Below are 13,579 nucleotides of genomic sequence, written 5' to 3' on the forward strand. Positions count from 1 at the left end.
GGGGGTGGCAGCGGTGGTGAGGTTGGCCCAGGATCGAACATTGTTTCATTCTGCTGTGCATGGAGTCGCTATGAGTCGGTTCCGACTCGATGGCACCTGACAACAACAACAACAACAACCTGCCATGTTGCAAGCCCTGTACTTAGTTCTGAACAGGGTTCCTGCCCTCATGGAAATTACAGTCTAGAAAGAGAACAGGCAATAAATGACCAGATCACTTAAGTAATTACAGATTATTATACATGCTATAGAATCCTAGTGTGGTACTGTAGGATAAGCACTGGACTGCTAACTGAAAGGTTGGCGGTTCAAATCCACCCGCTGCTCATTGAGTTGCTATGAGTCACAACGAACTCAACATTACTTAACAGCAACATATATGCTATATATGTTGCATTGGGCAAATCAGCTGCAAAAGGCCTCTTTAAAGTGTTAAAAAGCAAAGATAACACTTTGAAGACTTAGGTGTGCCTGACCTAAGCCATAGATAGTTTCATGCATATTTTCAATCACCTCATATGCATATAAAACCTGGACAGTGAACAGGAAGACAGAAGAATTGATGCTTTTGAATTATGGTTTTAATGAAGAATACTGAATATACCATAGACTGCCAGAAGAATGAACAAATCTGTCTTGGAAGAAGTACAGTCAGAATGCTCTTTAGAAGCAAGGGTGGTGAGACTGAACGACACCAGGTTTGGCAAAGTAGAGGAGCAACAAAACCGGGGAAGATCCTCAGCCAGATGGGTTGACACATTGGCTGAAACAATGAGCTCAAACAGAGCTGCTGTTGTGAGGATGATGCAGGATGGATCAACATGTTGCACTGTTAGATATAGGGTCACCGGAGTCCTGGTGTGGCATGGTGGGGTAATGCACGAGACTAAAAAGCCGTTTGAATCGCAAGGTCGGCAGTTCAGGCTCACCAGCTGCTCCTCGGAAACCCTGTACAGGGTCGCTATGTGTCGGAACTGACTCAACGGCACTTCACAACAACAAAATATAGGGTCAGTATGAGTTGGAACCAAATTGTCAGCACCTCAGGACAACATATGTGTTGTAAAGGAAATAATTAGGAAAAGTCCATTCTATATGTGAAAGATCTCTTTGTAAATGGGACGTCTAAGCTGAGACCTCAAGGATAGAAGGAGCTTGCTGTGGGAAGAACGAAAGAAGAATCTTCCAGGTAGTGGGAACAAATGCAAAGGCCTAAAGACAGAAAACCCTTGAGGCATTCAGGAACAGAAAGACCATGGCCCCTGTGTAGTGACAAAATAATTTGGGATGAGGTCAGAGAGGTGGCAGGAGCCAAGTCATGTAGGGCCTTGGAGGTCATGGTCAGAGTTTGGATTTTATTCTGAGAGCAATGGAAAACCACTGCAAATGTTAAGCAGGAGTAGTAGCAGAATTAAAGATCACTGTATTCACTGCTACACTGTTTGTATATAGCAAGATTAGAAACAAATTCTATCTTTGTGAAACTGGCTAAAGAAACAGGTTCATTAGAATGGTATGTCAAGAGTCCTGGTGTGTGGTTGTTAAGCATTTGGCTGGTAACCAAAAGGCCAGTGGTTGGAATCCACCAGCTGCTCTGTAGGATAAACATGTGTCAGTCTGCATCCATAAAGATGTACAGCCATGGAAACTCAATGGAGCAGTTCTACTCTGTCTTAGTCAAAATCAACTTGATGGCATTGGGTTGAGTTAGAAAGATATGCAGCAGTTAAAAACTGTGAGGCGTATATGTATCTCCTGCTATAAGAGAGTTTGTAAGATATGCTAAGTGGTGGGGGGAATAGGTAACAGAATAGTATATATAACATTCTATCATTTGTGTGTTTAAAAGAGGAAATGTATATGTATATGAGTTTCTGTATGGTACAAAAGGTTAAGTGCTTGGCTGCTAACTAAAAAACAGAAGGTTCAAATCTACTTAGAGGTGCCTCAGGGGAAAGATCTGGCAATCTCCTTCCAAAAGATCACAGCCATTGAAAACCCTATGAAGCTCAGTTCTACTCTGAAACACATAGTATTCCATATGTTGGAATCAATTTGATGACAACTGGTTTGTTTTGTTTTATCTATCTATCTATCTACCTATCTATCTATCTTACACACACGCACACACACACACACACATATATATATATATATTTTTTTTTTTTTTACATATGAGTCCTGATGTGGCACTGCAAGATACTGCACAGAAACAAAAGGTTGATTTGAACCTCAAGGTCAGAAGTTCAAACCCACCAGCCACTCCTTGGAAACCCTATACAGGGTCGCTATGAGTTGGAACTGACTCAAAGGCACTTAACAACTAGAGAGAGAGAGAGAGTTCTGGTGTGGTGCTGTGGGTTAATGCACTGGACTGCAAGGTAAGTTTGAATGGCAAGGTTGGCAGTTCAAGTTCACCAGTCACTCCTCAGAAACCCTATACAGGGTCACTATGAGTTGGAACTGACTCGATGGCACTTAACAATAACAACCATAGAGTTGTTTCCAACGCATAGCGACCCTATATAGAGTTTCCGAGGCTGCAAATCTCACAGGAGTAGAAAGCCTTATCTTTCTCCTGCAGAGTGGCTAGTGTGTTTCAAATGCCAAACTTGCTGTTAGCAGTCTAGTGCTTATCCTACAGTGCCACCAGGGTCCCTTATATATGTATATAGAGGTATGGCACTGTAGGATAAGTACAGGACTGCAAAGTCCATTTGACAGCAAGGTTGGTGGTTCAACTCCAAAGCCACTCCTAGGAAGTCCTATACAGGGAAGGGTTCTTAGGCTTTTGTCACATGCTAAAATTCTAATATATCAAATATGGAAGACACAGTTTGGACATGGGCCCTTTTCATATAGATACACAAAAATTTTATACAATTTTTAATGACTGTAAAAATAAACTCACTTATTTCTTTTTTCATTTTTTTTTAAGTTTTTTATTATGAATTGAGTGATTCGTTTACATGGGTGAACATCAGTTTTACACTTATCATTTCATTGCAATGATTACAATCTCTTCTGTGCATCATCATTCAACAGTATTTGCTTCTCTTCCCTCTGGTTTTGGGTTTTTTTTTGGGGGGGAGCGGAGGTTGTACACCAAAACACTCAGAAATCATTCAAGCAACCAAAGGACACATTCTGCAAGCCTGCCCTCTGGCCACAAGTACCTGGCTGACAGCACACAGCCTTTCTCTTTCCTCGAGTCTAGAGTCCTCAGCCACTCTCTCTCTCCATGCCCTCATCTCTGCCTCCATCTCTGATGCTGCTGCTTCTCTGGATAGGGTCCCACATTCTGCTTGTGCTCTTCTCCTTTGATGGCCCTAGGGTTCTCTGTTCCTGGATTGTAAGATTAACTACTCCCCTCATTTTGTTACAAAACTTCTACCTTTACAGTTATGACTGTCACAGTTAGTCATGATAATGGTTCCTCACCATTGAATAAAAAGAATCCTATCCCCATGTCCTTTCACCAGACCTGTCTAGACAAGATGAAAACTATTCAGTGGGGATTCTACCTTCCCACACACACTCTGAAACCAAACTCCCTCTTGAAAACTTGTAAGCCAGACACTTCATGCCTTTATAGCCCCTCCCATTTTAGGTAGCCAATATCTAAGTTGCATGTCCCTATCAGCCCTGTATACAGACGTAGACTCCTTTCCTCTCAGTTGGTATTTTGAGCTACTACATTAATAAGTATAGGTCAAGTCCATCAAATTGTAGCAATTTACACTTATTTCCTTTATCAGAAAAAAAAAAGGATATACATAAATATATATATTTTTTGTTTTCTTTTTCTTTGTCTTCCTCTGATTGAGTTCTGATCATCAAGCCATTGAAGCCAGCTCGAATGGGTACTATCTACAAGTTTGGGCATTCTGTTGTGCGTCTCCCCTCACTTCACATCAGCTGGGCGCTTCACTCTCAACTCCATCCCTCTGTGGCTACGTCCTTGTTCCTGGGCTCAGGATTCCACGGGTCTCACCACACTTCCGACCAACCAATCCCTCCTCTTTGCTCTCCTATCTCCAGGTCTATGGGAGTCTATGGAACGTGGTCAAACTCGGCCCATATCTTCGTTGCTGTCTTTCCCCCTCTTCCACTCACCAGAAGACCAATGTGGTTGCCAGCAAGCTTACATACCTGCTTGTGTGTTCCCTTTGAATTTTAGTCTTGGAGGGGGCTTTGTCTTGAAAGGACTTGATTGCTTGGCTTGATGGCTCCCCAGCGAACAACTTGCTTGTTCTTATAGTAGCCAATCAGACTGCCATTTTTGTTTTTTATTTTTCCTGCTGGTCTTTCTTTCAAGAAGTATCTTCTATTCCTCTAGCTATTCCAGGCTGGTCTGCTTGTCCTTTCAAGTAGAAATGCCGTACTTCAGAGGGTTCTGGATGGGGCTCAGGATTACACCTTTGGTCCTATAGACTACAAAGGCTCCAGGAAGGCTATTTCACTGAGCAAATTCTAGAACCCCTTTTAGGTATTCCAGTCAGTTATAGGCTGAAGATAGGCTTTCCTATCCCACGCAAGTGTCTATTTTACAGTAGTAGAAACTCACTTCTTTCTTTTTTTTTTTTTTTCAATGTTTCATTGTGACTTATGTAATAGTTTACATGGAAGAACATTAGTTTTACATTCATCCTATCTTATATTGTTTCATCGTTATGGTTACAGTCCCCTCCATGCATCATCAACCAACCAAAGGGTATACACTACAAGTCTGCCCCCCGGTTGTCAGCACACAGCCCCTCTCCCTCTCTAGTCTAAAGTCCCCAACTGCTCCATCTCTCCATGTCATCGTCTCTGCCTCCATCTCAGACATCACTGCTTCTCTGGGTAGGGTTCTGCTCTCTGCTCTTCTCTCTTGATGGTCCCAGGGACCTCTGCTCCTAGGCTGAAAAGTTAATCGCTTCCCTCCTTGCTACAAAACATCTACCTTTACATTTCCAACCCTCACAAGCAGTCCTGATAACAATTATTCACTATTGTATCACAAGAGATGAATGCACATTTCATTTCATCAGCCCTGCCCAGTGGAGATTCTACCTTCCTTCACGCCATCTGAATCTAGGTTCCCTCTTGAAAGCTTGTAAGCCAGTCACTTCTTGTCTTTGTAGCCCCCCCCCCCCCCGCCCATTTTGGGTAGCCAATGTCCAAGTTGCCCATCCGTGTCTACTCTGAAACTCACTTATTTCTTAATGGAACTTTTTTTCTTTGCAGAGAGATGCCAAAGGCCAGTACCTGTTTGACCTTCTTTGCCACCACCTGAACCTACTTGAGAAAGACTATTTTGGGATCCGCTTTGTGGACCCAGATAAACAGCGGGTAAGTCAATGTTCAAAGCATATAAGAAGGACAGGATTAGTGAGTAAGCCTTAATCTGGCACTTATTCATAGTCAGAGCTTAGCCTCAGAAGTCAGACCCTCACCCTGAAAAGGCTTTGCTGTCTTGGTTTAAAGACTTCTAAGCTCTGGACCACATTACAAATACAGGTCCAAAAGCAGCATGCCACCAAATAGCCTCACATGTTGCCCAGGCCCATTCACTAGATCATGTTGTCGTTAAATGCCGCTAAGTTCATTCTGTTTTCACAAGTGGTTTTTGTTTGGTTTGGTTTGGTTTGGCTTAGTCTGAGATGACTGTCCTTAAGAAGAAACATCAGTTACTCCCAGATCTCTTCTCCTAGAAAGGGTGGTGTATAAAAAAAGGGGGGAGGGGCCAAAATGTAGCCTGTTCATTATTTTTAAGTTAGGTAAGAATGTGCTTGAAGAGCACATAGGTCTGATAAAGATGAAAAGAAGAGGAGATAGAATAAGTCAGGAAATGAGGAAGAGGAGCAATAAACATTTATGGAGTGCTTACTGTATACCAGGCTCTGCACTGAATGCATACCTAATTCTTTCAGTTATGTTTGTTGTGGCAAAGAGCGTCACGTTTTATTTCATTTAATTCTTACATAAATGAGATGACTATCCACAATTATAATATCCATTTTCCAGATGAGAAAATAAAGACTCAGACAGGTTAAGTAACTCGCCCCAGGTAAGTGGCAGAGTCAGACCTATCTGAGTGCAGAGCCTGTGTGATTGCTGAGATTCTGTGCTGAACTTGTACCTGGGAGCCTCTGAGTTGTGTGATGTGGTGCCTCTAGGAAAGGAGAAGGGGGAGCAGAGAGACTTGAGAGGGTCCTGAGGTTGAAGGGAAGTGGACCTCTAAAGGAGATGTCAGCCTAGAGCTACTCATTGGTGGCAGAGAGGGTGTGGGTAAGCTCCGTGGCGCCCTTGAAATAAATCTCTACCCCTCACTCATCAGATGGTCTGAGCCTAGCCTCACACCCATCAGCATAACAGCGTGCTCTGTAGGTCTCTTCATGGTAACTCTCCTTTCCCTCCTGGGGAGCTAGCTGCCCTCCCCGCTGTTCTTGGTTCAGGCCCAGAGTTTGAATGCTTTCAACCTCTCTTCCTACCCTTTCATGCCCCAGTTTCTGAAGATGGTGCCACAAGGGCTATTCACCCAAATAAAGAAGGAAACTCCGCTCTCTGTATCTCCTTTCTCTCTTCTTTTGACCCTTCCTCCCTAATCCCATACCATTCATCTGTTAGGAATACTGGAACCAAGATTGAGCCAGATAGCTATAAAAGGTAACTGGTCACCTTTCTTGGAAAACTGTCAGATTTGTCTACCAGACTCTTAAAACCTTTTGGATGAGCTGTGACAACTTTCCACTCCCTTCCCATCCACGTCCTCACCTCCAGATCAATCCTTTCTTGAGCTCTCACGGTGCAAACTAAAAACTAAAGACTTCCTGCAGCGAAGGGGTACAAGCAGCCTTTTTGTAGTTCTGCTTCTTCTACCCTCTATTGATAATGCTTCTCCCAGTCATCACTGTCGGTTCTTTTAATCTGTCAGTCTAATGTCTAGGGATGTTCTGTTTACTGAGTGTCAGACACTTGCTATATTCTTCTCACTGTGCACTCTGAACACACAGGCCTCCTGCACCTTCACCAGAAGGGCTTCGAACCCCATTTCTTTGTGTGCAGTTTCTCTCTTGCGGAGCCTCAGTAGGCCATGTAATGTGAGAAGGCCCTCTGAACCACAATGAGTGACTGTAATGAGTTGCCAGCCTCCTGGGAACTCAGATCTTAGGAAGCAAGAAAGTAGAATGTCAGCCCAGATTATCCACGTGGAGCTGATGGGAGAACTAGCTCATAGTGGGTCCATTAACTGAATGACCCAAGCCCAGCCCAGGAGGTGAGAGCTGGGCATCAAGGGAAGCTCGGACACTGCTTGCATGGCGCTGGTTCCCTTCCTGTTAGAGGGAGGACTGTGCCAAGACATTACTCTAAATGGAAGTAGCTAGAAAAGAAGAAGGTGTGGACCCAGTCCTTTCATTTATCCAAGTGCTACATACTGAACACTCTGCTAGGCACTGGAAATATAGTGGTAAACATGTCAGACAAGTTTTCTGTCCTCACAGAACTTACATTTAATGGCCTTAAGCTACTTTCAGATAATCAAACCCCATATCACAGCAATTCTGGCTCTCTGCAAATTGACACATTTCCTTATTACCTTAAAAGCCACCAACATCAATAATGAATTTTTATGAAGCACCCATGTAGAAATGGGAAACAGCTAGAGTAACCTCACTGCTTCCTTCCTCAAACATAAGTGGTGATGAGGGTGAGAGAAGGTGATGAATTGCTACTGTGCCCTACCTCTATGAAAATCCAAGGGAAACAGGGTGCTTACTATTCACCAATACTAAGCATTGGTTGTGGTTGGTTATCTTATGAGACAGACTTTAAACACTCCTGGATGCTAAGGAATCCTGGGTAGGTACTCACTAATACAAGGGCTGGCAATCTACACTCTTCAAACAAAGATGGCATTATACCAGCCGTCCCATTTCTGACATTCCACTTACCAATACTTTCTAGAACTGCTACCAATAGCCTCTGTCCCTGCCCCTCTGCCAAAAATAGTTGGCATGTAACACAACCACTGCCCATTAAAGTCAGCATTTCCCTACTCAAGTCACATGGGGCTCTGTCCCCATCACATACACATGCACACATTGTGCTAAGGCAGCCAGAAACATGGCTTAGAACTTTGGCACCCTCCTTTGGAAGGCAGCATTGCCAGGGAAACCCAGAAATGGCATCTTAAGACAGAACTGTTCCCTCTTTCACAGCTGGCTCCATGGGGAGCTCATTTCAAAAATTCATATCACTCCAAATCTACATTTCACAAGCTTTCGGGTTGCTTGCATCCTGGGCTACAATCTGTCTAGTTATTTAAACTGGATAAAACAAGTCATATTTGCTACTGCTGCTCATTAGGTTCTCTTGTTCTGTTTTCTCCATTTCAGCATTGGTTGGAGTTTACAAAGTCTGTTATGAAGCAGTTGAGATGTAAGTATTCTTCATGAAAAGACTGAAGCCTCACACTTAAGGAGGGTGGGTTAAAACCTCCCATACTTGGCCTTCATATGCAGTTTTCCACTGCTCTGAGTATAAGGTGGCTCTGAGTGTAAGGTTTTCTTCTGATGATTCAGAGGCCTGTCTGTCCCAGAGTGGATATTTTCTGGTGGAAAACCTCCTCTGATGGGTACCTGTATTTCTCTGCAGCCCAGCCTCCATTCACCATGTGTTTCCGTGTGAAGTTTTACCCTACAGACCCTGCTGCTCTGAAAGAAGAAATAACCAGGTAATCCTGAACACCTTCCTCTCAACCACAGAGACATGTTCAAGAGGACAGAGAAGGCACTTTGGAAGTGCCTCTTAAAGGCCCGGAATTGTTCTAAAATACAACCTTATACTTCCTCTAAACTTTATTGCCATGTGTTTTCTTTGCTCGCAGCCTCAGTGAGTGGTATTGGAGCAGAGGGAGCATCTTTCCTTCAAGAAGCATTGACTCCTTTATCACAAACTAGTTGCCCTCCAGGGGATCTGGAATAACTAATTAATCAAAACCGTTTTTTCTTATATCTGCTGTGATGGACACATCCCCCCAAGAATATGTGTTGTAAATCCTAATCCCTATATCTGTGGTTGGAGTCCTGGTGTGGTGCAGTAGTTGGTAAGCACTGGACTGCTAACAGCAAAGTTAGTGATTCAAACCCACCAGCCACTCCTCAGAAACCCTTTACAAGGTCACTATGAGTCAGAACCAACTCAATGGCACTTAAAAACAACAAACCTGTGGTTATAATCCCATTTGGGAATGGGTTTTATTTTTAATGTTAATGAGACAATGTGAGTATAGATTGTATCTTAAATCCATCTTTTTTGAGATATTAAAGAAATTAAACAAGGAAGCAAAGGAGAGATGGGGGAAGAGAGCTGCCAAGCTATATGAAGATGACCAAAGCTCAAAGGAATAAAACCTCCTCCAAGAGCCCCCAGAGTAAGAAGCCCTCCCCTAGAGTTCCTACCCTGAATTTAGACGTCTAAATTGTGAGAAAATCAATTTCTGTTTGTTAAGACGGCCCACTTGTGGTATTTCTGTTATAACAGTGCAAGATAAGCAACACACTGATGATGTGGCCACTGTGGATATTTTGGTGAAGGTCTATGTTTCAGAAGTTAAGAATTGACTTCAGTGACCCAATATTCTTGGAAAGTGCCAAGGAATGACACTGAACGATGAGTTGGGAAATACTGTTGTTGTTGTTAAGTGCCATAAAGTGAGTTGTTGTGACCTTGTATAGGGTTTCTGAGACTTGTAAATCTTTGCAGGAACAGAAACTCTTATCTTTCTCCCACAGAGCAGCTGGTAGGCTTAAACTACAGACTTGTGGTTAGCAGTCCAGTGCTTATCCTACAGAGCTGCAGCACTGGAGATTTAAAATCCAGATGCGAAAACTCCACTGTGCTGGTGGAATAGGTTCGTGACAAACTTGTTATTGTGGGGATCAGGTTCTATAGCAGGCAGACAGCTGCATGAAATGAATCTATCTCATCTAGTACCACTTGAAGATGAGGAAAACTCTCTGTGCCCACATCCATCCTACAAGAGGGACAATGAAGAGGAGCTTCTAAGCATCCCCAGATTTTATGTATTTTAGCCAAATTCACTTTGAAAATCTTGCCTGACAGGTTTGGGAACTCTCTATAACGAAGGTCCCGAGTTTTTATATTGTTGTTGTTAATGTGCCATCAAGTTTGTTCCAATTCAGAGTGACCTGCTATATAGGGTTTCTGAGGAGTCCCTGTGCATTTGATCCACTGACCTTGCAGTTAGCAGTCCAGTGCTTATTGTAAGTGTCACACTGGGACTCTAATTTTGAAATGGAATCCCTGGTGGTGCAAACTAATGTGCTCAGCTCCTAACTGAAATGTTGGCGGTTCAAGTCCACCCAGAAGCACCTTGGAAGAAACACCTAGCAATCTACTTCCAAAAAATCAGTCATAGGAAACTCTAGGCAGCGCAGCTGTACTCTGACACATCAACGGTCTCCATGAGTCACAGTTGGCTCAACAGAAACTGGTGGTGTTCATTTAGAAATAACCAATATCTTGATGTTATCCTGTGGAGGGCAGGGCAATGGGTCGAGATGATGCCAGTAAATCCCAGAGCTGAGGAGACAGCATTGCCAGCTCTACTCCTCTCCCTGAAACCTTGGTAATGACAAACTGGTCACTGCTGGTTATATAGACTGTCTTGTAAGGTTTTGAGATCTACTTCTAGATCCTGCACTGCTTAGGAAAGCCTCAAAAGAAAGAAAAAGAGAGAGAGAAGAAGAAAGAATATGGAATTTTAAAATTCCTTTTCTGAAGAGCATACCCTAGCTCTAGGTCATGCCAAAGGAGCAAGAGTTTCTCTAAGAAAGAAAATAAGGAAATAGGGAAGAAAGAGAGCAATAAACAAGGATAAGTAGTTAGCACAAAGGGAGCAAAGAAGTGAAAGAGGGAGGGACAGTGGCTTCGTCTCATGGGTGCCAGCGGGGGTTGAGGGGAATCTTCTTCTGATGGAGTTGGAAGATCAGGAAGTTGCTTTCTACAGCTGCACAGGGCAGTATGCACCCACCTACTTTGAAGCATTGAGGCAGTAAGGTTAGAAGCGCAGTCCTTGCTCAGCTTAGAAACTGCTAGCTCTGCTCATTAACCCAGAAGTGGATGTGACTACTATTTTGTTTCTGAAAATGGTTTGGAAAGCACAAGCCTGCCCCATTCATGACCTTCCAAGTGTTTGCTTTAGCTCTGAGCTTCTCTCTCTGTGTTGAAAGAGGTACCAGTACCAAGGTAGACCCTGAAGACCACAGTTCCTATCCACACATCAGGACAAAATTAATACATCTGTGTTAAGAGTCTAACACCTCATTTCTGACACTCTCCATTAAGATAGCTTGGTCTCCCCCTCACTGGACCAAAATGGGAATGCATTACCAGTAATAGTGCTGAGACACTTTGCTGCTTTGCTTGAAGACAAAATAGATGGTTGGCTTGGCCCTTCGTGGAGTCCTTAACTACCCAATGTTGTAAATCAAATGTCAATACAAAATATTAATGTACAAGAAGCAGCTCTTACCCAAGAAGCAGCATAGACCTGAGAGTACAACGCCTACTTCTGTCACTCCTTAGCTGGGAGATATTTGGATAAGATATTTAACCTGTATGGCCTTCAGTTTCCTTGATTATAAAATGAGGATAATAATATCTACTTCCAGTAGAGTTGTTGGGAGACTAAAGCACTATATGAGTGTCCTCTGTATTTTAATGGAGTCCTGGGATGGCACTGTTGGATAAGCACTGAATTGCTAACCATAAGGTCAATGGCTCAAACACACCAGACACTCCCTGGAAACCCTATACAGGGTCGCTAGGGTTAGAACCGACTTGATGGCATATGTGTCTTAATGGGAGTCCTTGGATGGTATGAATAGCTAACATACTTGGCTATAAACCAAAAGGATGGCAGTTCTAGTCTACCCAAATTCACCTCAGAAGAAAGATTTGTTATCTATCTTTAAAAATCAGCCATTAGAAATCTATGAAGCACAGTTCTCTTCTGACACACGCAGGTCTCTATGAACCAGAATGGACTTGATGGTGATTAGATTGGATTGGTTGTCTTCATACACCCCCCAGTGAGCCTTGCACTGAGCAAAGAAAGGCACTGTATGTGTTTGCTGGCAGATTGATTATATGGCCCACAAACCCCAAGGGCTCTACATAGAGCTCAGGGGCAGGTAGCACTTGCTGCTCTCTCTTAGACGTGTGGAAGGGCACGTCTAAGAATCTCTACTCCTCCTCTGTCCTCATTCTTCACCAACTAAAGTCCTACAATGTAAGCAGCTAACTTTTTTTTTTTTTCCAGTTCCAGTTCCTCCTTTTATTATAAAGTACATTTTGTGAAACTTTCCCCCTCACTCAATATGCAAGTGAGGTCTCATGTATTCTCAGCAATGAGTAGTCTAGGACCCCACATGGGGTTGTCTAGTGAAAGACCCACCCTGATGCTCCCACAGGGCTAAGCGTTGTGCTACTAACCACAAAGTTAGTGGTTCAAACCCACCAGCTGCCCTGTGGCAGAAAGCTGAGGCCGGCTGCCCCAGTAGAGAATGACATTCTCTCAAACCATCAGGAGCAGTTCTACTCTCCCTTGCTAAGTGCCATTGAGTCAGTTCTGACTCGTAGTGACCCTGTATTGGGTTTCCAAAGAGTGGCTGGTGGATTTGAAGTGCCAACCTCTTGGTTCGCAGTACAGTGCTTATCCTATAGCACCATACACTGTCTCTTAGGGTTGCTGTAAGCTGATATCAACTTCACGGCAGTGGGTATGGTTTAGTTTGGGATCGATGACCCCACAGATTAAGCACTTTTGAGCACTGGGAGAGAAAGGCATCCCCGGTACCATCTAAATCCTGGTATGCACAGTATGAGAAACATGGCCAGGACTCTCATCAAGTCAGAAAACTTCAAACTATTCTTAATTGAATTCTATTCCCCTCTCCACCCCCCCAAATACATGTTGTAAAACCTGACCTCCATGCCTGTGGTTATGATCCCATTTGGGAATGGATTGTCTTTGTTACATTAGTGAGGCAGAATTCATATAGGTTGTGTCTTGAGTCCATCTCTTTTGAGATATAAAAGAGATTAAACACGTGAGCAGGAGAGAATGGAGGAAGAGAGCTACCACACCACATGAAGACCACCCAGGGGCAGATGCTCACCAACACAGGAACCTTCCACCAGAGCTGACAGAAATAGAAAATCTTCCCCTAGAGCCAGCACTCTGAATTCAGACTTCTCACCTCCTAAACTGTGAGAAAATAGATCTGTTTGTGACAGCCACCCACTTGTGGTATTTCTGTTATAGCAGCACTAGATACCTAACACAGATACCAACAAGCATACGAGCTCTTCTCCTGTCTGCATGAATTTGTGCTAATTATCCTGGACTATGCACCAACCACTAAAGCCAGTGAAGATGAAATAGAAGAATTCTACCAACTTCTTCAGTCTAAAATCGATCAAACATGCAATCAAGATGTATTGCTCATTACTGGTGATTGGAATGCAAAAGTAGGGAGCAAAGAGGAGGGTCCAGTAGTTGGAAAAT

At 43.3% G+C, this 13,579-nt stretch overlaps 1 protein-coding gene across 3 annotated transcripts in view; it reads left to right on the forward strand.

The window, feature by feature from the left end:
* FRMD5 (FERM domain containing 5) overlaps positions 1–13,579 on the forward strand; it is a 415,118-nt gene that overhangs the window by 352,393 nt on the left and 49,146 nt on the right. Inside the window, exons 2-4 of one of the 3 annotated variants that reach the window (XM_006831705.1) lie at positions 5,230–5,334; positions 8,382–8,424; positions 8,641–8,719. In XM_006831705.1, coding sequence (XP_006831768.1) covers positions 5,230–5,334; positions 8,382–8,424; positions 8,641–8,719 — 227 coding nt within the window. Of the gene's footprint in view, positions 1–5,229; positions 5,335–8,381; positions 8,425–8,640; positions 8,720–13,579 lie in introns of those variants that run through there. The other 2 variants (XM_006831706.1, XM_006831707.1) reach the window with 2 other exon arrangements.

This window comes from Chrysochloris asiatica, unplaced genomic scaffold (genome assembly GCF_000296735.1).
Source record: "Chrysochloris asiatica unplaced genomic scaffold, ChrAsi1.0 scaffold00004, whole genome shotgun sequence".
Classification (NCBI taxonomy): Eukaryota; Metazoa; Chordata; class Mammalia; order Afrosoricida; family Chrysochloridae; genus Chrysochloris; species Chrysochloris asiatica.